The 22,399-nt window shown below is 42.3% G+C and overlaps 1 protein-coding gene across 1 annotated transcript in view; it reads left to right on the forward strand.

Annotated features, from left to right (window-relative positions):
- Positions 1–22,399, forward strand: part of PAPPA (pappalysin 1) — a 249,896-nt gene that overhangs the window by 101,119 nt on the left and 126,378 nt on the right. The window contains exons 8-9 of the mRNA XM_081847429.1: positions 6,508–6,636; positions 8,095–8,186. Of these exons, the coding sequence (XP_081703555.1) occupies positions 6,508–6,636; positions 8,095–8,186 (221 nt within the window). The remainder of the gene's footprint in view (positions 1–6,507; positions 6,637–8,094; positions 8,187–22,399) is intronic.

Raw genomic sequence — 22,399 nt, forward strand, 5'->3', positions numbered from 1 at the left:
ATTTCAAAAAAAAGGAAGAGCTGTTGGCATTTTGTTATTTGTGGATTGATCAACAGATGTCCAGCAGAAAGGAGACCTTTCCAGTAACCCATTTATATGGAAGTCAGAACAATCATTATCCCCTAAGTCAGTGTTCCAAAAGCCCGTTAAAAGACAGGGGATATAGATCTTAACACCAACTTGCTTATGCCCTTAACTTTGAAGCAGGCTCATACACTAAAGCAGGAACAGGAATGCATCAGGCTCGGTGGAGAGTGCATTTTGGCTATTGCTGTGCTCTCTGTCCCTGGTGGCTGGTGCCCATTGGGACTGGTAGATGAGAAGGCAGAGAGGTCAATAATAAGTGGAGCCAGAGCCAATGGCAGGCAAAGCCAACTAGTTTATTTATTTATTAAATTTGATTACTGCCTTTCATCATAAGATCTCAGGGCAGTTCACAGAAAAAGATACAAGATAAAAACACAAGTAAATAATTAAAACAGTTCAACAATAACCTCCGCTTCCCACAGGTACATATTAAAAAGCTGTAGAATATTAATCAGCCAAAGACCTGGTTGAAGAGGAACATATTTGCCTAGCACCTAAAAATATATAATGAAGGTACCAGTCAAACGTCCCAGGAGAGAACAGGGAGAGCTAGTACAGAAGTCAGTACAGAAAATGTGCCTTCTTGTGTTATCACCCTCCAGATGTCTCATGGAGGAGGCACACAAAGGGCCTCAGATGATGAACACAGAGTCTGGGGGAGAGGCGGTCCTTGAGGTATTGTGGTCCTGAGCCATTTAAGGCTTTATAGGTCAAAACCAGCACTCTGAATTGGGCCTACAAGCTAATTGGCAGCCAGTGCAGTCAGGCCAGGATCAGTGTAATAATATGCTACAACCAGTGAGCAGCCTGGCTGTCAAATTCTGCACCTGCTGAAGCTTCTGAACCATCTTCAGAGGCAGCCATATGTATAACATGCTGCAGTAATCTAACCTTGAGGTTACCAGAGCATAGACAACAGTAGTTAGGCTATCCCTGTCCAGATAGGGGTGCAGCTGGGCCACCAGCCAAAGCTGATGGAAGGCACTCCAGGCCACTGAGGCCACCTGAGCCTTGAGCAACAGCAAAGGATCCAGAAGTACCCCCAAGCTACGTACCCGCTCCTTTAGAGGGAGTCTAACCCCATCAAGAGCAGGCAACCTCCCACCCAACTGGTCTAGGGAACCACCCACTAACAGTGTATCAGTCTTGGTTGGAAGGAAGAAGGCAGGCAAGTGGGGACTGGCTGCAGGCAGACTGAAGTTGGTGAGGCAATGCCCCATTTGCCCTAGTAGACCAGCCTCCACTGCTCTCCGTTAGAGAAAGGGGCATAGTAAGCAGAGGGATAAAAGCGCCGTACACTCCCTGAGCCCAGAGTCTCTGATGCAGGCTGGAAGCTTGAACGCAAAATTGAACGCAACTTTGACCCTGTAATGACATTTTCCCCAGATGCAGAAAAGAATGGAGCAACACTTGTTCGTTGTTAACAATATTGTGTGTGCTCATGCCACTTCTCTGATAGGTGAGATTCTCCAAACAGCACAGCATGAATGTGGCCACTGTGGTGAGACACTCCCCTGCTTTCAATGCTTTTGGTGTTTGCAAAAGTTTTGAGGAGGACATTCTGCTTCACTTATGTGCATCCCATAACTTCCACATGAAATCCTGTGACATTTCATACTACAAATATTTCAGGGCAGGGGGTTGTCCCACTTTTGTTGCAATAGTGCCCCTCTTGACAGTGATAGTGTGGGAACACTGGGAAAGTATCACAGGACAACAAGTAAAGCAGAATGACATGTGGATGGTCCAGTATAAATCCACCACAAACGCATCATTATTGCATCAGTGTCATGGTGCAAACAAACAAGCAAAAACAGTCTGGAGGGTCCCTGATTTTATTTACAAATATACAGTTATGTGAGTGTTGTGAGTGTCGGTGGAGGCACAAGAGTCCATGGCTTCCATATCAGAACACTAGAAAGTACCAGCCACCATCCCAGAATGCTGCTAGCTTACAGAGCTGAAATGTGACTCTGTCTCACTTCTCTTTCCCCCTCTTTGACAAACTACAGTTTGTTCCTCTACACAGACACCTGGTTTATACCACCCTTGCACAGGACTGGGAGGAGATTTCATTTCATATTGGGTATCTCCTAGGCATTGTGAAGGCTTGAGGTGGGTTGGGAACCTCAGGCCTGGAGGATTAATGTGGCCCTCCAAGCCTCTCTATCTGGCCCTTAGGACTCTTTCCCTCCTTTCCAGGCTTCACCTAACACTGCTCCTTGAGTGTTTTTTGGCTGGCTGGAATGTGTCTTTGAACTGTGATAGTGCCTCTTGCTTCTTTGTGTGGATGTGCACTGAGAACTACTAATTTTTCCATGGCTGCAATGTAAAGCAGGGGCTCTCTGACATTTCAGACCTTCTTGCATGCAATGCATGTGCTCTGTTACTGAACTTTCAGCTTTCCTGAAGGAATTCCACAAACAGCAGATTGCATGCTTGGATCCCACAGACTGATGTGTTTCCTTTTGCCCTGTAAAGAAGTAATGGCACTCTGTCACTGATCACAAGCCTGCAAGAGATGCTAATCTGTAAATCTGGTGGTACATGCTCATTAGGAAAACAAAAAAATCAGAACTGAATCTTAGAACCTGTTTTTAAGCCCCATCTCTGGGGTGCTCGCTTTGGCTGAGTGTGCAGTGGATGGATGTTAACAAAATCAGGTCTATTAATTGTGCCAGAAAGGTTAAGATGGCTAGGTCAAGTGGAATGATTAGATGATGGAAGTCTACTGAAAAAGTTATGTCAGGAATTCAGTTGGAAGGAGACCAATAAGTGGACTATACAACGTTTAGAAGACATCTGAAGGCAGCCCTGTATAGGGAAGTTTTTAATATTTGATGTTTTATTGCACTTTTATATTTGTTGGAAGCCAGCCGGAGTGGCTAGGGCAACCCAGTCAGATGGATGGGGTACAAATAATAAAGTTATTGTTGTTGTTAAAAAGACAGAGGAGGATTTGGAGGAGCCATGAGCAGTAAAAATGAGAAAAATTCACAGAAAGCAATCATGGAAGATAATTTTAAATTTAAATGCTATATTTGTGATGAAAGGAAGGGAAAATATCATTTTGATTTTTGAGTTGTATCCAGTGTTAGCACTACTCTAAGTAGACCCATTAAAATTAATGGGCAACACCAAGTTAGAGTCATTAATTTTAATGGGTGTACGCTGAGTACGCTGAGTGGACCCATCCCTTTGTATTGATGGTGACCACACATAGCAGGTGTAAGGTATCTTTGGCCTCTCTAGATGTTGCTGAACCACAATTATGATGCCCACCCATCCATGCTGGGACTCATGGGAGTTATAGTTCTTCTTCTTCTTTTTAAATAAATAATCTTTATTAATTTAAATTACACACTTATACAAAGAATTTACAATCTCATACTACAAAAAGAGAATTAAAGAAAAAAGAATTAAGAAAAAAGAAAAGAAGAAAATACAGAAAAAAAGAAAGAAGAAAAAGCAAATTTATATACATTAAAAACTTAATCTTCCTAATTAATACAATGAAACACTTAAATAAAAAATGCTTCCGACAAAACAAGTCTTCCAATCATTCTCACTGTACTGTTGTTTTTTTCGCACAGTTTTATATTCATTAATATTGTTCCCGTGTACTCCACAAACGGGGAGTTATAGTTCAATAACATCCAGAGTGCCAAAGGTTCCCCTAACCTGATATACGCACTTCGTCTTTCTAAGGAGGGACAAGCAATTGCAAGGGATAGAATACATTTCTTCTCACTTTCCTACTTGGAAGCCAGCCCCCCCCCAATCAATGTAATGGGTTTGCCCTGCCATCTAAGACTTAGGAACATAGGAAACTACCTTGGTATAAGTCAGACCATTAGAACCCCTGTTTTGTGTGCTGAAGGTCCCTGGTTCAATCCCCATCTAGGTAGGATTGAGGGAGACTCTTGTCTGCAATCAGGCACACCATCTATGTGGGGCCCGAGCCCCTCCCAATTTTCAATGTAGGGGCTAGGGCCCCCAAAGTTCTGCAGTGGCTGCCACACACACTGCACAACATGTCAGCATGCTCCACTATCTGTGAGAGTGACGGCAGCATGCCGTGGGGTGTGCTCATGTCATGTGGGCATGTCACAGAGCATGCATGCACGGTGTAGTGATGGTGCACGGCCACGAGCCCCCCCAATCGTGCCAAACTGATGTGCCACACAGCATCAGTCTAGTGATAGGGCCGGCCCTGGATCTTCTCTTGGAGATAGGTTGCATCTGCCATATGATTCATTAAAAAATTCCCTCTGGCTCACAAATGGCCAATAGATACTGGTTCAGCTGAAGGGGCATCCTTACCCATTTTACCCTGTGTGGCTGAATATGTTCATAAAGTATTATCCATCTCTTTCTCTCTCTCTGTACATCAGATTGCAAGATACAATGCACATCTTTTTTTAAGAAAGAAGAAAGAAGAGCAATTCTGCTGTGCAAACAATATCATTGTTAAAGAGCTATTAGTTTTGCTGTAATAAAAACATTTTAGCAGATAGCGATGGATCTCTCTATTACTGCAATCCATGCACTTTGTCCCAGTTTCCTTTTGTCTAGGAGACAATTTACAATTTTATTACTCTCTGCTGCATCTCAAATTCATTCTTTCTTTGGCAGAAACAGATCAGAAGGAGATACTCTGGCTTCATATAAAAACATAAATACCCACCAACTGGGAAATTGTCATTTAGAGTTAGCCATAAACATTTCATTCATGTTGGCTCAGCCCTGCTGTAATGCTAATGGTGTGAGCTTTTCTAGTCATCTGTTTTGCTAGATTCATTCTACACCGAGGAGGGAAAATAAGTTCAGCTTCCTTCTGTTGCCACATGTTTTAATAAGAAGAACAGTAGTATGATAGGATTGAAGGGGCTGTAGCTCAGTGGCAGAGCATCTGCTTTGCATGCAGGAGGTGCCACATCCAACCCAAGCCCCAACATCTCCAAGGGAGAGCTGGACCCTTCCCAGTGCCAGTCAGTGTAAACAATACTGAACCAGATGAATCAATACAGTGGTGCCTCGCAAGATGAAATTAATTCGTTCTGCGAGTTTTTTCGTCTTGCGATTTTTTCGTCTTGCGAAGCACGGACTTTGGAAAAGCTTCAAAAATCACCAAAGTCTTCAAAAACCTCAAAAAAGGCTACCACACCGCGTGCTATGAGTTGCTCCTCGAAGTGAATGCACGCTTTTAAGAAAAAGGAAACAAACTTGCAAGACAAAGGAAACAAACTTGCAAGACATTTCCGTCTTGCGAAGCAAGCCCATAGGGAAATCCGTCTTGCGAAGCAACTCAAAAAACGAAAAACTCTTTCGTTTTGCGAGTTTTTCATCTTATGAGGCATTCGTCTTGCGAGGTACCACTGTAGTTGAATTCAGTATAAGGCAGCTACCTAATATTCCTATGCTTCTGTGAAAGGTCTTGTAGTCCAACCTCCTGTTTGGTGTCAGGCATCCAGAGTAAGAACATCCCTGATGGATGGCCACCCCAAACTTGCTGGAAGACCTCCAGCAAGGGCAAGCCCACCTGCCCTGGAAATTGTTTCTGATGGCAAACTGCTCTTATCATCAAGAAGTTTCTCTCAATATTCCATCCAAATCTCTCCTCCTGTAAGTTCAGCCCTTTGCCATGTGATAGCCCTTCAGGTCCTAGAAGAACGTATTCAGTGTTAGTCATACTCAGTGTAGATGTATAGTTTTGTTAATTTCAGTGGGTCTGCTCTGAGTAAAACTTAGCCCTCGTCTGCTCTATATATTTAAAGCAATAGCATACTACAGTGGTACCTCTGGTTGCGAACAGGATCCATTCTGGAGCCCCGTTTGCAACATGAGCAGAACGCAACCTGCGTCTGTGTGTCTGTGCGTGTGTGGTTGCGATTCGCCTCTTCTGTGCATGCACGTGATGTCATTTTTTTTGTCTGCGCATGCGCGAGTGGCGAAACTCAGAAGTAACCCCTCCGGCACTTCCGGGTCGCCGTGGGACGCAACCTGAAAACGCGCAACCTGAAGCAAACATAACAAGAGGTATGACTGTACTTTAAACAGTCATGACTTCCCCCAAATAATGCTGGGAACTATTCCCTTCACAGAGCTGCAATTCCTGCAATTCATCTGGTTCCTGGAGTGGTTCAGCAATCAATCCTGAGAGGCCTGCATAGAAATTGCATTTAAAAAACCCTCTGAAATTGAAATTTACAGATTTGCCCGAATGTCCAGTGATGGTAGAGTTGGAGGCCTTGGTATGAGAATCAGGATGCCCCAAATGTCTTTGTTTACACCTGTGATATGTTAGAGGGCATGAGGACAATGAGATTTTCCAGGAAGTTGTATTCTGCACCTAGTATTATATGTTGAGACTATCCTACACTTTAATGCCTGGCTAATGTCTCCTTCCTTATCTTGCAGTGAAATACAAGCAGGCATCTTATACACTTACTGGGTTTCAGTAATTTCTGGGATGGAAGAGAGCGAAACATCCCCACCACTCACCTATATCCATGGAAGCGGCTACTGTGGAGATGGGATTATCCAGAAGTAAGTGCATGGTGCTTTTAAATTGATTTGATGACACATCTAGGGATGTGAACATCTGTAGCCCATCAAATGCTGCTAGAGTACAACTCTCATCATCTCATCAGAGTTGGCTGCATTGGCCTGAGTGTCGCCTCTGGTGAACAGGCTAATCCCTAGTTTAAGGCATAATGAAGGTGTGAAGGTACCTTGAACATTATCTAGTCCAAGCACCTACTGATACAAGAATGAGACATTGGGGTCATAAGAGATAGCTCAGTGAAGATGTTGACCCAGTTTGCAGCAGCTGTGCAAATTCCATGCTAGGGATAATTAGGTAATGAAAATAAAACTGCTGATACAATATTGCCATTATTCAAATCTATGGTGTGGGTGCATTTGGGATGCAGTATACAGTTCTGGTTGCCTCACCTGAAAAAAGGATATTGTAGAGTTGGGAAAAGGTTCAGAAAAGGGCAACCAAAATGATCAATCATTACCACGAGGAAAGGTTGCAGATGGAATCTGGGTATTGGGATCTATGAGCAAAAATCTGGACTGTAAAAGTGATTACTAAAGGTTGCATAACTTGTCCCCCAGTTGATCTACGGTGCTGAAATGGTTGTGCATGCTTTTAAAAGAGCATTCATGTTTTCTTTATGCTACATATAGACTTTCGTTGTACAATAAAGTGTTTTGAGGTCTACTACTAGGATTGGAGGGGAAATAAATTCATTTCACAATTGAAGACTAACTTACCCAATTCACACTTTCAGAAATAATATGTGAACCCAAGCACAGCCAGCTTTCAATATCCACACTTCTCCAAATTTCACAGTGCAGTTCTCGCACTGTGCCTGACCCCCATTCTACCATTCTCATCATGTGTTGAGTGATGTTTGGGGGTCACTTCTGGGTTTAGCATCATGCGTGCATGTGCGATCACACGTCTTTCAGGCAGGGGTGAAACTAGGCTTTTTTCACCTGGGTCAAAGACCCAGTTTGGCCCTTTGCTCATTTGCACACACACACACCAAAAAAAAACAACACACACACACACACAAAAAAAAAAAACACCACAGGCTGGGAGCCTCAATGGTGCCCCTCTGGGGGCTTCACCTAGAGCAAAAAACCTGGCTAGCCCCTCCCTTCCATTAACTACAGCTCTGATTTCATGCAAGTGTTAATCTGTTGTTGCCTGTATACTAGGAAGTGTGCAAAAAATGAACATATAATACAAAAACGCATATTGGGGAGAATTGTAAACAGAAGTGGAAATATCGAAAACTTAAGAGTGTAAAAAAGAGAAACTGAATTTGACAGATTTGCTGATCCTTACAAATGTTTTAATTTTTCTTACTTTCCCTCAATATACATTTCACTTTATCAGCCTGTAATGGGAGAAGGAAGTAGAAGAGGCAGAAGGGGTTATTTGGACCATCACAGCATTTATTTCCCCCCATTTTTGTATCTTGCTCTCAGGGACCTCGGGGAAGAGTGTGATGACATGAACAAGGTCAATGGAGATGGGTGTTCCCTCTTTTGCCGTCAAGAGTTGTCCTTCAATTGCATCGGTAAGTGTCTTTGGCATGGCATGGCTAGTGGCATAACTATTCTGTCTACCAATCAGCTGTGGGGTGGGGAGTTTATCGGTATGGATATGTTGAGGCTCTCTTGCTTTTTCTGTGACTTTTCTTGTTTTCATTGGGGATGAATTTTGTGAGTTGTTGGTTTGCCGATTTTGGATTTGTATTTGGTATTTTTTGGTGGCTATTACATGTATCTTGTGTTGCATGTATCTTTGGTTGTGAGCATCATAAGCTCCTTTTTAAAGCTTTTTTGGAAAAAACAACAACAACCCCAGGCTATAAAAATGTGCATTTTTAATGAGTGGTTGAGTTAATAACTTAAAAACCAGGGAGAGGTAGCAGGAGTGCTTATGCACTGTCCTGACACCAGAGACTAGCTGCTTGGACAGAAGAGCAAACTCTCGAGTCTTGAGCTTTATAGGGCCTGGTTGATCAAGATTGGTCTGTAGGGTCAGCTGATGAAATTTTCAGGCAAGCTTAGATGGCACCCTTGAGGCACAATACTCAGTTGGCCAGGCTTGCAGTGATAACAGCCAGAGCCAAATTGCTTGCAGTCCAGGTTCAGTATCTCTGTTTCCTTGTATCATATGTGTTTATGCTTTGCACATGTTCCCTGCGGCTAATGTGTGCAAAAAGGTGAAGAAGAAAAAAAACCCTGGCTTCATTGGACGCCCTGAGTTCTAGTATTACAAGAAAGGGAGAAAAACTCCTCTCTATCCTTTTTCTCCATGTCATGCATAATGTAATGCACTTCTATAAAGAGTCCCCTTACTTGCCTTTTCTCAAAACTACAAAGTCCCCAATTGTGTAATCTTTCCCCCTATGGAAGTTGCTCCAACCCTTTGATCAGCCAGGACAACACACACACACACTACAGTATTCAAAGTGCAATCTCATTGTGGATTTGTATAATGGCACTATAATATCTGCAGTCCCTAAACTTCTCTTCTTTGCATAGAAAGGGGGTTTATTTATTTCATGGCCATTGGCCTCCATTTATCTGTCTCAGGAATTGTGAACCTGTGGCCTTCCATGCAAAGGGTCCCATCACTTCTGACCACTGGTCAAGTTGGATGGGGCTCATGGGAGTTTGAGTCCAACAACATCTGGAGTGTCACAGGTTCACCAACCTTCATCTATCTTATCCATCTCCAAATCATCTGCCACAATAAATCTGTCTATCATTTAGGTACTATTGGTCCATGAGTGTAGTTAGGAGGAAGCAGGGGGGGGGCAGCTGCCCCCCCCATCAAGTAAATGCATAACTGAAAGTAGAAATAATCAAAACTATTTGAATACTCACTGAGGTCACTTGGATGGTGTTGTGCATTCTAGTCATGCAACTGGCAACCCAACTGAGTGAAAGGTGTGGCTTCCATGAACGGACCAATCGTGTCGCAGGTAGTTCAGTTCTGGAAACTGAGTCCAAACCTCAGAGTGCAAACCTGCTGGGCCTGTCTATAAATGACTGGAACTTTTCCACAGGCTATTTATATTGCAGAAAGCCCTCAGACCTCAGTCGATTATATAGTTCAATTTAGGCAAGTTCACAGTTCGGATCGGTGTGGAGTTCATAGCTAACGTTTGCTGTGAGCCAGGGATTTTATTTAAATATACTGTAGTTTCCTGGCTGTCATCGGTGTTCTAACTCCAACCTAGTCAGCCATACCTAGGACACATCAATTTTTTTGAAATGAATACAGGAAAGTTCTTGAGTTTTTGTAAGTTTTAAGACTCCATAGCAGACCTAGTAAAAGAGGCAGAAATCTTTTACCCTGCCACAGAAAGGCTCTGCCCATCTCTCTTGCTCAGCCCTAGGGTGGTCATTCAATACTTTGTGGAGAATAAAGACTCAGCTAAGGTCGACCATGACAGGGGAGCATCTCAAGGGGCTATGCTTACTCAGTGTGCTCAGAAAAACTGCATTGGGGAAAAAGAGGAATTTGAGAAGGAAGTGCTGTTAAGGTTTCCACCAAATCCAAGAAAACTTGTTTTAGTGTGTGTGTGTGTGTGTGTGTGTGTATAACACAAGATAAGATAAAAAAGGTGTGTTCTTTGTAATTTTGCAAAATATACTTGTTAACCTCATGAACGGTACTCCCGGTGTTAATTTTTTATTTAAATTCCTAGTTTTCAAATGGCTGAAGTTTTGACAGATTTTTCTAAGCACTTGGGGTTAAAAGAAAGTAATTTCAAACAACTGTTGTTGAGACATTTCATTCTGAATCTGCTACCTGAGGAAGAGCAGTTGTACAGCAAACAATACTTCTTCCCAGATGACTCTGAGCATTATATCTCTGGGAGAAGAATGCTTTAATTGAGATTCCTGCATTGCAGGGGGTTGGACTAGATGACCCTTAGGACCCTTTCAAACTCTACAAATCTATGATTCTATGAATGCCTATAGATAACAGAATTCTTTTTTAAATGCCTCAAATATGTGACAAGAAAAGATGTAATCCTAGTGATTGGGTGAACTTCTCTGACTATGGTGTGTGTGTGTGTGTTTGTGTGTGTGTGTGTGTGTGTGTGTGTGAGAGAGAGAGAGAGAGAGAGAGAGAGAGAGAGAGAGAATGAATTGAAATGAGCAGCTATATGGAAAGAGATGTTGGAAGCAAAGCTTTCTTAGGAAGAGAAACAGAATTTGTTGCTATTTCCACCTCTTCCTTTCTTTGGCTGGGTTTCTACATGTACCATTCTTCTGACAGGCAGAAATCCAGCAGGTGGGGAGGATGTGAGTCATCGAAATTAATGTGCATTGCTTAGATCCATAAATTTCACTGGGTCTACTCTGTTAGTATGACTAGCATTGGAAACAACTCATTGTGATGGATTTCTTTGAAGCCATTTCTGCACTATATAAAGTAATTTTTAGCCTCAATTACCACCCCTATTGTCCCATCTTTTGCCTGACCTGTCCCTTATTTTACCCAACCAAAGTGGCAACCCTATGTCTCTCCCTCAGCATCTGCTGAAGCTGAGTATCATAGATATCCCTCTAGACTTTGACCTCCGCAGCACATTTAACTAAGATGGGGTAGCCAATATGGTACCTTCCAGAAGTCACTGGACTACAGCTTCTATAATCTCTGCCCAGTTCAACAACATCTCAAGAGGACCATTTCTGAGCTAAGCCTTCAGTCTCGCTAAATTAATTAGAACTATTTTAAGCACACTTAAGAATTGCTGTGTTAGAGGACTATATCATAGCAGTCTGGACCTGAAGAGACCTAGCCCTGAGATTTAGCTCCTAATTAATTGATTGATTGATTGATTGATTGATTTGTATACCACTCTTCACTTGAAGATCACAGGGAAGTTCACAACATAAAAATGCAAAAGGAGAACACAAAATACAATTTAATAATAAAGAAATAAAGGAGCACTAGATTCCTATACAAAGGAACTGACTAAGGAAAGCTTAAGGAAGTCCTCTCTTATGGGCTGAAAGGAAGTTTTAAAAGAAATTAGAGCGCAGGTAGCCAACAGATATCCCTCCCTATGGTTTTTAATTCAATGGAATCCAGAGATCAAATATCTGTTTTGCCTGCAGTTCAAGCCTTTTTAGCTGAGCTACCCTTTGTGTCCAAGGCCCTCTGAAACAGATGTGCAGAGCGGGGTGGGGTGGGGGTAGCTTTGGGAAGGCTGTGATCTGAAAGGGCTGCTTGCAAGCAGAGGAGAGAGGGTGAAGAATAAGCCTTTGGGAGCCAAAATGGGCCCAGCCGAAGAAGTTGACACCTTCTTTGAGATGCTAATAAGTGCCCTTGAAGAGGAATCAAAGGTACTTTATCCTTTCCTTTCAAGGGCTATAATTGCTTAACCAGATCTCTTTTGCAAGGCTTGCTGTGCCTTGATTAGCGAGGATTGCTGGACACAAAAGCTGGTCAATGTTGAAGCCATCAAGAGGCCTGTAGGTTTGCAGAGCCAAAGACTTTACCAGTTGATTATATATACTTGTGCATCCCATTTATAAGAGTTATATCCCTTCTAACTAGAGCAAAGAAATCCATGGTGACAGAACATCTGCCTTTCATGCTACCATAAATTTGTTTATTATAGTTAAAAAGGTACCTTGAAGGTACCTTAGTTGTTTTTTACTCAAAATTTGACAAAACAAAATAAAAAAATTCCTTCCAGTAGCACCTTAAAGACCAACTGAGTTAGTTCTAGGTATGAGCTTTCGTGTGCATGCACACTTCTTCAGATACACTGAAACAGAAGTCACCGGACCTTTCTATATAGTGAGAAGGTGGGGAGGGGTATTACTCAGAAGGGTGGTGGGAATGGGTGATTGGCAGATAGCTGCGATGAGCCTGTTGACGACTCTTAACGACTGCAATAGGTCTAACAGGAAAAAGCAAGGGGTGAGAAGGTGAAAAATGGCTTTGTCATGTATAATGAGATAAGAATCCAATGTCTTTATTCAAACCAGGTCTCTCCATAGTTTTAAGTTTGGTGATAAGTTGCAATTCAGCAGCTTCTCTTTCCAGTCTATTTCTGAAATTCCTTTGTAATAGAACAGCTACTTTGAGATCTTGTATAGAATGTCCTGGGAGATTGAAGTGTTCTCCTACTGGTTTTTCTGTCTTGTGGTTCCTGATGTCGGATTTATGTCCATTTATTCTTTGGCGTAAGCTCTGGCCTGTTTGTCCAATATAGAGAGCTGAAGGACACTGTTGGCATTTTATGGCATACACAATGTTAGACGATGAGCAATTAAATAGTCCCGAGATGGTATGTGTGATGTTGTTGGGGCCAGTAATGGTGTTGTCCGGGTGTATGTGGCAGCAAAGTTGGCATCTGGGTTTATTGCAGGCTCTGGTGCCAGTGTCCGTGTTAAGTCTGGTTATAGTATTATTGTGGGTTAGGAGTTGTTTAAGATTGGGGGGCTGTCTGGAGGCAATGAAAGGTCTTCCTCCCAGAGCTTGAGAAAGAGAACTGTCATTGTCCAGGAGAGGTTGTAGATCTCTGATGATGCGTTGTACTGTTTTAACTTGGGAGCTGTATGTGATGACTAGAGGTGTTCTGTTATTTTCTTTTTTGGGTCTGTCTTGCAGCAAGTTCTCTCTGGGTATCAGTCTGGCTCTGTTGATCTGTTGTCTAACTTCATCTGCTGGGTATTTTAGTTCTAAAAAGGTTTGCTGTAGATCTCTTAGGTGAGAGTCTCTGTCTGTAGAATTGGAGCAGATGCGGCTGTAACGTAGTGCCTGGCTATATACAATGGACTGTTTGGTATGTTTGGGATGGTAGCTAGAGGCATGTAGATATGTTTGTCGGTCAGTTGGTTTACGGTATAAGGTGGTGTCTATGCGCCCATCCTGTATTTTTATAGTAGTGTCCAAAAAATGTATTTCTTGCATAGATTGATTCATTGTTAGGTTGATGGTGGGGTGAAAATCATTGAATTTCTGGTGGAAGGTGTCCAGGGTCTGTTGACCATGTGTCCAGATGATAAAAATATCATCAATGTATCGCAGGTACAAGAGAGGTTTGAGTGGGTAGGAGTTTAGGAAACGTTGTTCTAAATCCGCCATGAAGATGTTGGCATACTGTGGGGCCATGCGGGTGCCCATTGCTGTGCCGCTGATCTGAAGGAACAGGTCATCACCGAATTTGAAGTTGTTGTGGGTAAGGACAAATTGGCAGAGTTTGGTAGCAAAGTCCGCTGTGGTTTTATCTGAAATGGTATTTCTTATAGCTTGTAAACCATCGTTGTGTGGGATGTTGGTATATAGAGATTCCACATCCATAGTAGCTAGTATAGTATTGTTGGGAAGATTATTTAAAGATTGTATTTTCCTCAGAAAATCTGTGGTGTCACGTACATAGCTGGGAGCACTGATGGCATATGGTTTCAGAACAGAGTCCATATAACCGGAGACACCCACTGTAATAGTGCCAATACCTGAAATGATGGGGCGTCCTGGATTTCCTGGTTTGTGTATTTTAGGTAGAAGATAGAAAGTTCCTGGTCGAGGTTCTGTTGGTGTGTTTGTGAGGATCTGTTCTTGGATGTGTGGGGGTAGCTCCTTAACAATCTTGTTCAGTTCTTTTTTGTATTCTTGTGTGGGGTCTGAGTCCAATTTTATGTAAAAGGCGGTATTGGAAAGTTGTCTGTGAGCCTCCTGAATGTAGTCAGTTTTGTTCATGATGACGACCGCTCCACCTTTGTCCGCTTCTTTAATTATAATGTCTGGGTTGTTTCTGAGATTATCTATGGCTCTCCTTTCGGCATGGTTTAGATTTTGTTGTAAGCGATGGTGTTTTCTGGTCACATCTGTTTGGATTCTGTGGCGGAAGCAGTCAATGTACAAGTCCAGTGTGGTATTGCGTCCATCAGGAGGGGTCCATGTGGAGTCCCTTTTTGTGTAACACTTTTTCGGTGGTAGTTGGTGGTCAGTGTTCTGTTGGGAGGGTGGTTGTTGTTCTGCAGTGGGTTGTGAAGTTGTTGCTTGTTCTGCTTTGTCTTGTTGTTGTGTGTGTTGAAAATACTCCTTCAGGCGTAAACGGCGGAAAAATGCTTCCAAGTCCCCACAGAACTGAATCATGTCTGGGGATTTGGCAGGGCAGAATGACAGTCCACGTGAAAGGACTGATTCCTCAGCTGGGCTGAGTGCTTGCTGTGAGAGATTGACAATATTGTTGATCTTGTTTTGATTAGTAGCTTGTAGGTTGGAAAGGTTAGAGAGTTTCTTGTTTTTCTGTTTTTTCAGTAGCTCCAGTTGAGAGTGGTAAATGTTCTGTTTTTCCTTTTGGAACTCTTGCCAAGCTTGGTGGTTCCTGATAGAGTTGTCCAATACAAGGAGTTCCTCCTTTATTAGCTTCTGTTTAGAGTAGAGAACGCTGATCAGATGTTTGAGCAGCTTCTTAGAGAAAGTGCTGCATAGTTTTCTTGCATATTCAGTGGGATACGTGGATTGTAGAGGGTTCTTAATTCTAAGACCCTTGGGTATAATGTCCAGGTTCTTGCATTTAGTAAGAAAGAAGATATCAGTCTGTACCTGTGCAAGTTTCTTGGTGAGGTTGATGGACTTCCATTTCATGCGGCTCAATGTGGTGCCTTCCATAGTTCCAGTTACAGATAGGTAGCCGTGTTGGTCTGCCATGGTCAAAACAAAATAAAAAAATTCCTTCCAGTAGCACCTTAAAGACCAACTGAGTTAGTTCTAGGTATGAGCTTTCGTGTGCATGCACACTTCTTCAGATACACTGAAACAGAAGTCACCGGACCTTTCTATATAGTGAGAAGGTGGGGAGGGGTATTACTCAGAAGGGTGGTGGGAATGGGTGATTGGCAGATAGCTGCGATGAGCCTGTTGACGACTCTTAACGACTGCAATAGGTCTAACAGGAAAAAGCAAGGGGTGAGAAGGTGAAAAATGGCTTTGTCATGTATAATGAGATAAGAATCCAATGTCTTTATTCAAACCAGGTCTCTCCATAGTTTTAAGTTTGGTGATAAGTTGCAATTCAGCAGCTTCTCTTTCCAGTCTATTTCTGAAATTCCTTTGTAATAGAACAGCTACTTTGAGATCTTGTATAGAATGTCCTGGGAGATTGAAGTGTTCTCCTACTGGTTTTTCTGTCTTGTGGTTCCTGATGTCGGATTTATGTCCATTTATTCTTTGGCGTAAGGTCTGGCCTGTTTGTCCAATATAGAGAGCTGAAGGACACTGTTGGCATTTTATGGCATACACAATGTTAGACGATGAGCAATTAAATAGTCCCGAGATGGTATGTGTGATGTTGTTGGGGCCAGTAATGGTGTTGTCCGGGTGTATGTGGCAGCAAAGTTGGCATCTGGGTTTATTGCAGGCTCTGGTGCCAGTGTCCGTGTTAAGTCTGGTTATAGTATTATTGTGGGTTAGGAGTTGTTTAAGATTGGGGGGCTGTCTGGAGGCAATGAAAGGTCTTCCTCCCAGAGCTTGAGAAAGAGAACTGTCATTGTCCAGGAGAGGTTGTAGATCTCTGATGATGCGTTGTACTGTTTTAACTTGGGAGCTGTATGTGATGACTAGAGGTGTTCTGTTATTTTCTTTTTTGGGTCTGTCTTGCAGCAAGTTCTCTCTGGGTATCAGTCTGGCTCTGTTGATCTGTTGTCTAACTTCATCTGCTGGGTATTTTAGTTCTAAAAAGGTTTGCTGTAGATCTCTTAGGTGAGAGTCTCTGTCTGTAGAATTGGAGCAGATGCGGCTGTAACGTAGTGCCTGGCTATATACAATGGACTGTTTGGTATGTTTGGGATGGTAGCTAGAGGCATGTAGATATGTTTGTCGGTCAGTTGGTTTACGGTATAAGGTGGTGTCTATGCGCCCATCCTGTATTTTTATAGTAGTGTCCAAAAAATGTATTTCTTGCATAGATTGATTCATTGTTAGGTTGATGGTGGGGTGAAAATCATTGAATTTCTGGTGGAAGGTGTCCAGGGTCTGTTGACCATGTGTCCAGATGATAAAAATATCATCAATGTATCGCAGGTACAAGAGAGGTTTGAGTGGGTAGGAGTTTAGGAAACGTTGTTCTAAATCCGCCATGAAGATGTTGGCATACTGTGGGGCCATGCGGGTGCCCATTGCTGTGCCGCTGATCTGAAGGAACAGGTCATCACCGAATTTGAAGTTGTTGTGGGTAAGGACAAATTGGCAGAGTTTGGTAGCAAAGTCCGCTGTGGTTTTATCTGAAATGGTATTTCTTATAGCTTGTAAACCATCGTTGTGTGGGATGTTGGTATATAGAGATTCCACATCCATAGTAGCTAGTATAGTATTGTTGGGAAGATTATTTAAAGATTGTATTTTCCTCAGAAAATCTGTGGTGTCACGTACATAGCTGTCAAAATTTGACATTATTCAATCCACATTCAATAGAATATTTTTTTACATTTTGACTTCCCATCCTTAATGTCTGTGATGCTCCTGTTGTATTCCTTTATCTGTTGCCATAACTGCCATTCATTTTCTATTGCATTATAACTTATATTGAAATCATTTATTTATTCTCCTTCCCTTGCCTATTATTAAAATCTTGCTTGTGATTTCATTTGACTGTAGTTTTTTCTTAAATAGTCCAGAAAGAACCTCCACTCTTTTTAAATTCATTGTGTATCATTTCCCAGAAGCCTGTTGCCTCTCTACAAGTCCACCACATATGAAAAAGGACCCTTCTGTCTGTTTGCATTCCCAACATTTTTTTTTTGGGGGGGGGGGGATGCAGTCTTATACATTTTGGCTAATTTATTTGGTGTTAAATGCCATCTATATATCATTTTCATATATTTTTCCTTTATTGAATAGCCAGCAGTAAATGTCATCTCTTTTCCCCATAACTTTCCACATGCTGCCGTCTCAATATTGTGCCCCACACATGTTGCCCGTTGTATCATTGCTGATTTGACCAACTCATCTTTCATCTCCTATTCTAACCAAGGGCTGCCATGCGTCCAAGAAAACCTGGACATGTACGGGATTTAAATGTCAAAAATAGCATCCGGGTGGATTTTTGCATTTCAAAGGAAATGTCTGGGTTTGGGGGGGTTTAATTAAATTTATTATTATTATTATTATTATGGTGTTCCCTGGAAGCGGAAGCGCCACAGTGGGGTCTGGTCCGCCTGTACACCAGTGCCATGTCCGCCACCCCTGCCTTCGCTGCGGCAGAGGCGGTGTGGTCGCCTGCACCACAGCTGCCAACACTGTCTGCACAGTGCTGCCACCTTGGGGGAGCGCAAGGAGACCATTGCAACATCCACTGCGGCCTCCGCAGCGACACCACAGCCATTGCCTCTGAGGAGAACCATTGCAGCCCACGCCAGCCAGTTTAAAAATTAAATCCCGGGGAGAAGCAGGTGCCCTTGTGGATCTGGGGGCTGCCTGCCTTCCGATCCGGCTTGCCTTGCTTTCCCAAGCAGCCCACCACTCCACCCTTCTCTCTCCCCTTTCCACTTGGAATCGCTTAAGATCATGGGTAGTCAACCTAAGGCCCGGGGGCTGGATCTGGCCCAACTGCCTTCTAAATCCGGCCCGTGGACAGTCCGGGAATCAGCGTGTTTTTACATGAGTAGAATGTGTCCTTTTATTTAAAATGCATCTCTGGGTTATTTGTGGCGCCTGCCTGGTGTTTTTGCATGAGTAGAATATGTGCTTTTATTTAAAATGCATCTCTGGGTTATTTGTGGGGAATACGAATTCGTTCACTCCCCCCCCCCAAAAAAAAATATAGTCCAGCCCCCCACAAGGTCTGAGGGACAGTGGACCCGTCCCCTGCTGAAAAAGTTTGCTGACCCTTGCTTAAGATCTTTGCACTGGAATGGAAAGAGAGTGGGGAGAGAGATTGTGTGTGCTCATGGAATCAGGCTTTTCCTACAGAACTGAAGTGAATAAATCTTATACCAGTGGTGTCCAAACCTTTTTCAAAGAGGGCCAGATCTGATGAAGTGAAGGGCTGACCAAAGTTAGGATTAGGCCCTTGAAACAGATTTTGGACATGCCTGTTTTATACTAACCCCGCCACCCTAACACAGTGTGTGGGCATGTATAACCTTGGTTTTTAAATGGTGTGGGGGGTTGGCTGGAAGGCTGAGGTAGGGGACAGGCAAGCCCAGCATATTTAGGGTGGTGGGGTGTGTGGGTGTGTGACTTCACTGTGAGGGAAGAGGGGGGCGGTGCATTTCCAAAGGTTTTTCATGCAGCTCCAGGCCCCTGTGCAAACCTGCCTCACCTGGTTAGGGTCCAAAATGGAAGCTCAGCTGCTTCCTGCTGAAGAGGCACTCCCTGGCCACCAGGTTTTGGGGTTGGTGAGTTGAGAGGGGTGTGTGTGTTTGTCTGTGTGCTTCTCTCCCTCCTTTGATTGGCAGCAAAGTCTTGCTTCTTGACTGGCAGCATATGAGAAGAGTATATTCCTGGCAGGGGAATCACTGCTGAGGGTATTTGTTTGAGTGCAATGTGTTAAATTGGTTGCATAAAACACTCCGATTCTGACATAAAAGTACTCTTTAGGAAATGGACAGTACAGCAAAATATATGTTACAACAAAAATAAAATGGAGTCCACTCTCTACCTCCTCTCAGCCTTCCCCAGTGCCAATAACAAGCTGCTCAGAGGGAAGAAAAAAGAAGTGGTGTCCTGTGAGGCAGCTGAGGTTTAAAAACATCCACCCCACTCTTACCCACCTGGGAATGGGGTGCCAGAACCATACCAGTATCTCATTGCATCAACACTGTTGAGAAGAGGCTCTTAAGAAAGGTGAAAGGGGGCCTGCTCCTTCAGCCAACCAGCTGGCAGATCCCTACCGCTCCCCACTATTAATATTGACACTATTATGGCCCCCTTTTAAATCTGGGGAGGACAGCAGCCCTTTCTTTCTCCTGTTTCCCTTTTGCCTGTCTTTTTTTTTAAAGATGGCTTTTCCTCAGAATATACCTCTCTAGCACCTCTTTGCTATTGGTATTATTCTGTTTTGATTAGCAACAGTCAGTTTTCATTGATGAAATAGGTGATCAAGATGCTTTTTCTGAACCACAACCCAGCTAAGTTTAAGAGGGTTTTTTTTGTTTTTTTGTTTTTAGAGAGGGTTACATTCTACTTCTATCTATATGTCTGTGCAAATCTAGGATATTGGCCAGTACATAACTTAACCTTGTATGTTTAAAAAAAAAAGGGGGGGAGGTTTCACACACACACTTGTGTCAGTGTATATATTGAAGGTTACTAGCATGGGAGTCATAATAACATCTTTATGATGGCAGGAGAGGGGTGGGATTTGGAAAGGGGTGTGTGTGTGTGTGTGTGTGTGTGTGTGTGTGTGTGTGTTCCACAGCAGCAGTGTGACTTATTCACACATGCTTTTATTGCAGGCTTTGCTGTTATAATAGTGGTGTTCTTTTGCAGCTGAAAGCCTAGAGAGGAGAGTATCTTAAGATCAGATTTTGGAGGGGAGGGGTGCAGAAGGAAGGGAGAAAGAATTGCTTAGCTAAATGTAGATTTATTATTATTATTTAATGGCTGGATCAGAGCAAGGTGCATCTAGTCCAGGGTGGATTCTGTTCAGGATTCGAGTCCAGAATCCCGCCTGCTGGGTGCTTCTCGGAAGCTGCAGAGCAGGGCACTAAAAGGGTGGCATAATGGCTTCTCTTGGTGCTTCTCCCCCAGCACCTGGAATTCCAAGGAATGCTGCTCCTGTATATGGAGGCTCGGTTTGCTATAATGGCTAATAGGCCTCTCCTCCATGGATAGCGTTTGTGGTTTCTATATTTTTCTAAAGCTGGAAAGGCTTTGGACAGCCACTTGTCAAAAGGGCAAATGTCTGGCACTGGCTCACCGAAAAGTTGTTCCCTCATTTCCTGCAGTCCACTTCTCTCTGTTGCAATTTGAACAAAAAGTTACTCTGCACGTGTTCAGAGGCCTGCTCCTTTCTCTGTTCTTGTAAGCACAGCACGCTGTGGCTGCTGCCAACCCATGCTGAGGAAAGCGAAGCTCTACAGCTTGGGGTTGTTTCCTGAAAAAAGCGCAACAATTTCAGTGATTTCCAGGCAACCCTGTTCTAACAGCTTATTATACATTTTCAAAATCAGTTTTTCTTTACCCTCTAACAGTTTTACTTAAAATTCAGATTTTTGTTCTGAAAAACCAAGTATCTTATTTTCTTATATAAGTCATTTATTTGGTGATGTTGGAGCCATCCCACCACCCATTTCTGGATTTTTTTCCCAATTCATAACCTTCAGATAATTTTAATATATCTCTATATGCACCCCAATCTCCTTCCATATTCTTCTGAAAACATGCCTTTATTGGAGATAACCGCAATGGTGTTTTTCTTTCAAGTACATTTTTATATTGAAACTGCATATTATATAAACTTCTCCTTATAACATGATCTAAAAAAAATCTTTGTGGACCTTAATCTTCTCATACCATAAATAGACATGGCACCCAAACCTTCCACCATAACCTTCAAGGGTCAGCAATTTAGTTTCTTTCCATATCAGCCATTCCCGATGTAACCAACTCAAACACAGTGCTTCATAATACAGTTTTAAATCCAGTAAGGAGAATTCATCTCTTTCTTTAAAATCTGTCAATATTTTAGATTTAATCCTAGGGTTTCCCCCGCTGCCAGATAATTATTTTTGTCATTGTTTGAAGCAGTTCATGTTACTTATTATTGGAATAGTTTAAAAAGAAAACACATCTTAGGTAATACATTCATTTTTATAGCTGATATTCTTTCCATCAATGAAAGTTTCATTCTTTCCCACCTAAATAAACCAGTTTTCATACTGTTCCACACTTTAACATAATTATTTTGATACAACATTGCATTTTTATTTGTTACCCATATACAAAGCTATTTCACCTTTCCCCCACCTTTATACCTGTCTCTTCTTGCAAGTTTTCTTTCTTTTGCCAATCCATATTTTTAACTATCATTTTAGTTTTATCCTTCTTTACATAAAAACCGGCTAATTTGCCATACTGTTTTATCATTTCAAAATACTTTCATTGCATTATCCAAGGGGTTATCCACAAAAAACCTATGTCATCTGCAGATGCCCTTAATTTATTACACTGTTGTGTTATGGTCTTATTCTTCTTGTTTTATTTACCCACATTTTCTAAAAATTGGTACTCAGAGCGATTTACCACAGAATAACAGTCCGAAGGCAACAACAGAATAACCACAATGCATAATGAACATAACAATGCCATTTGCAATACTAAATCAATAATGAAATCATTAATAACTGTTGTTGATAAATTATTAACAAATCATTTAAAATACACCCATAAAAACAAATGAACTCAGAGCATGCCAAGAGGCCAGTTAATATCCCAATATAGCTGTAAAGATAATGACAGTAGTAACTTGAATTATCTTATGTAAACTGCCTGTGAAGTCAGCCTGAAAAGCGGTGTATAAAATACTGTAAGTAAACGAATAAATAAACTGCAACTAGCAGTTTTCTCTTCAGCAGACAGTTTTGCAATAGGGGCCCCAGTGTTGGGTGTGCCAATTCTGGCAGCATAACTTTGCAAGGTTTCTGAGCTGAGGGGATGCAACGTGGACAATTTATTGTTTCCCTTTTCTCATATCCAGACTCCTTGGTTTATGGCAATACAAGTTGAAAAATCCCATTGGGTAATAACATGTAGCTTTACAGCCTGTTCTAACAAAATCCAAAGCTTGCCAATCTTTTGGCA

The sequence above is a fragment of the Podarcis erhardii genome (assembly GCF_964252035.2).
Source record: "Podarcis erhardii genome assembly, chromosome: Z".
Classification (NCBI taxonomy): Eukaryota; Metazoa; Chordata; class Lepidosauria; order Squamata; family Lacertidae; genus Podarcis; species Podarcis erhardii.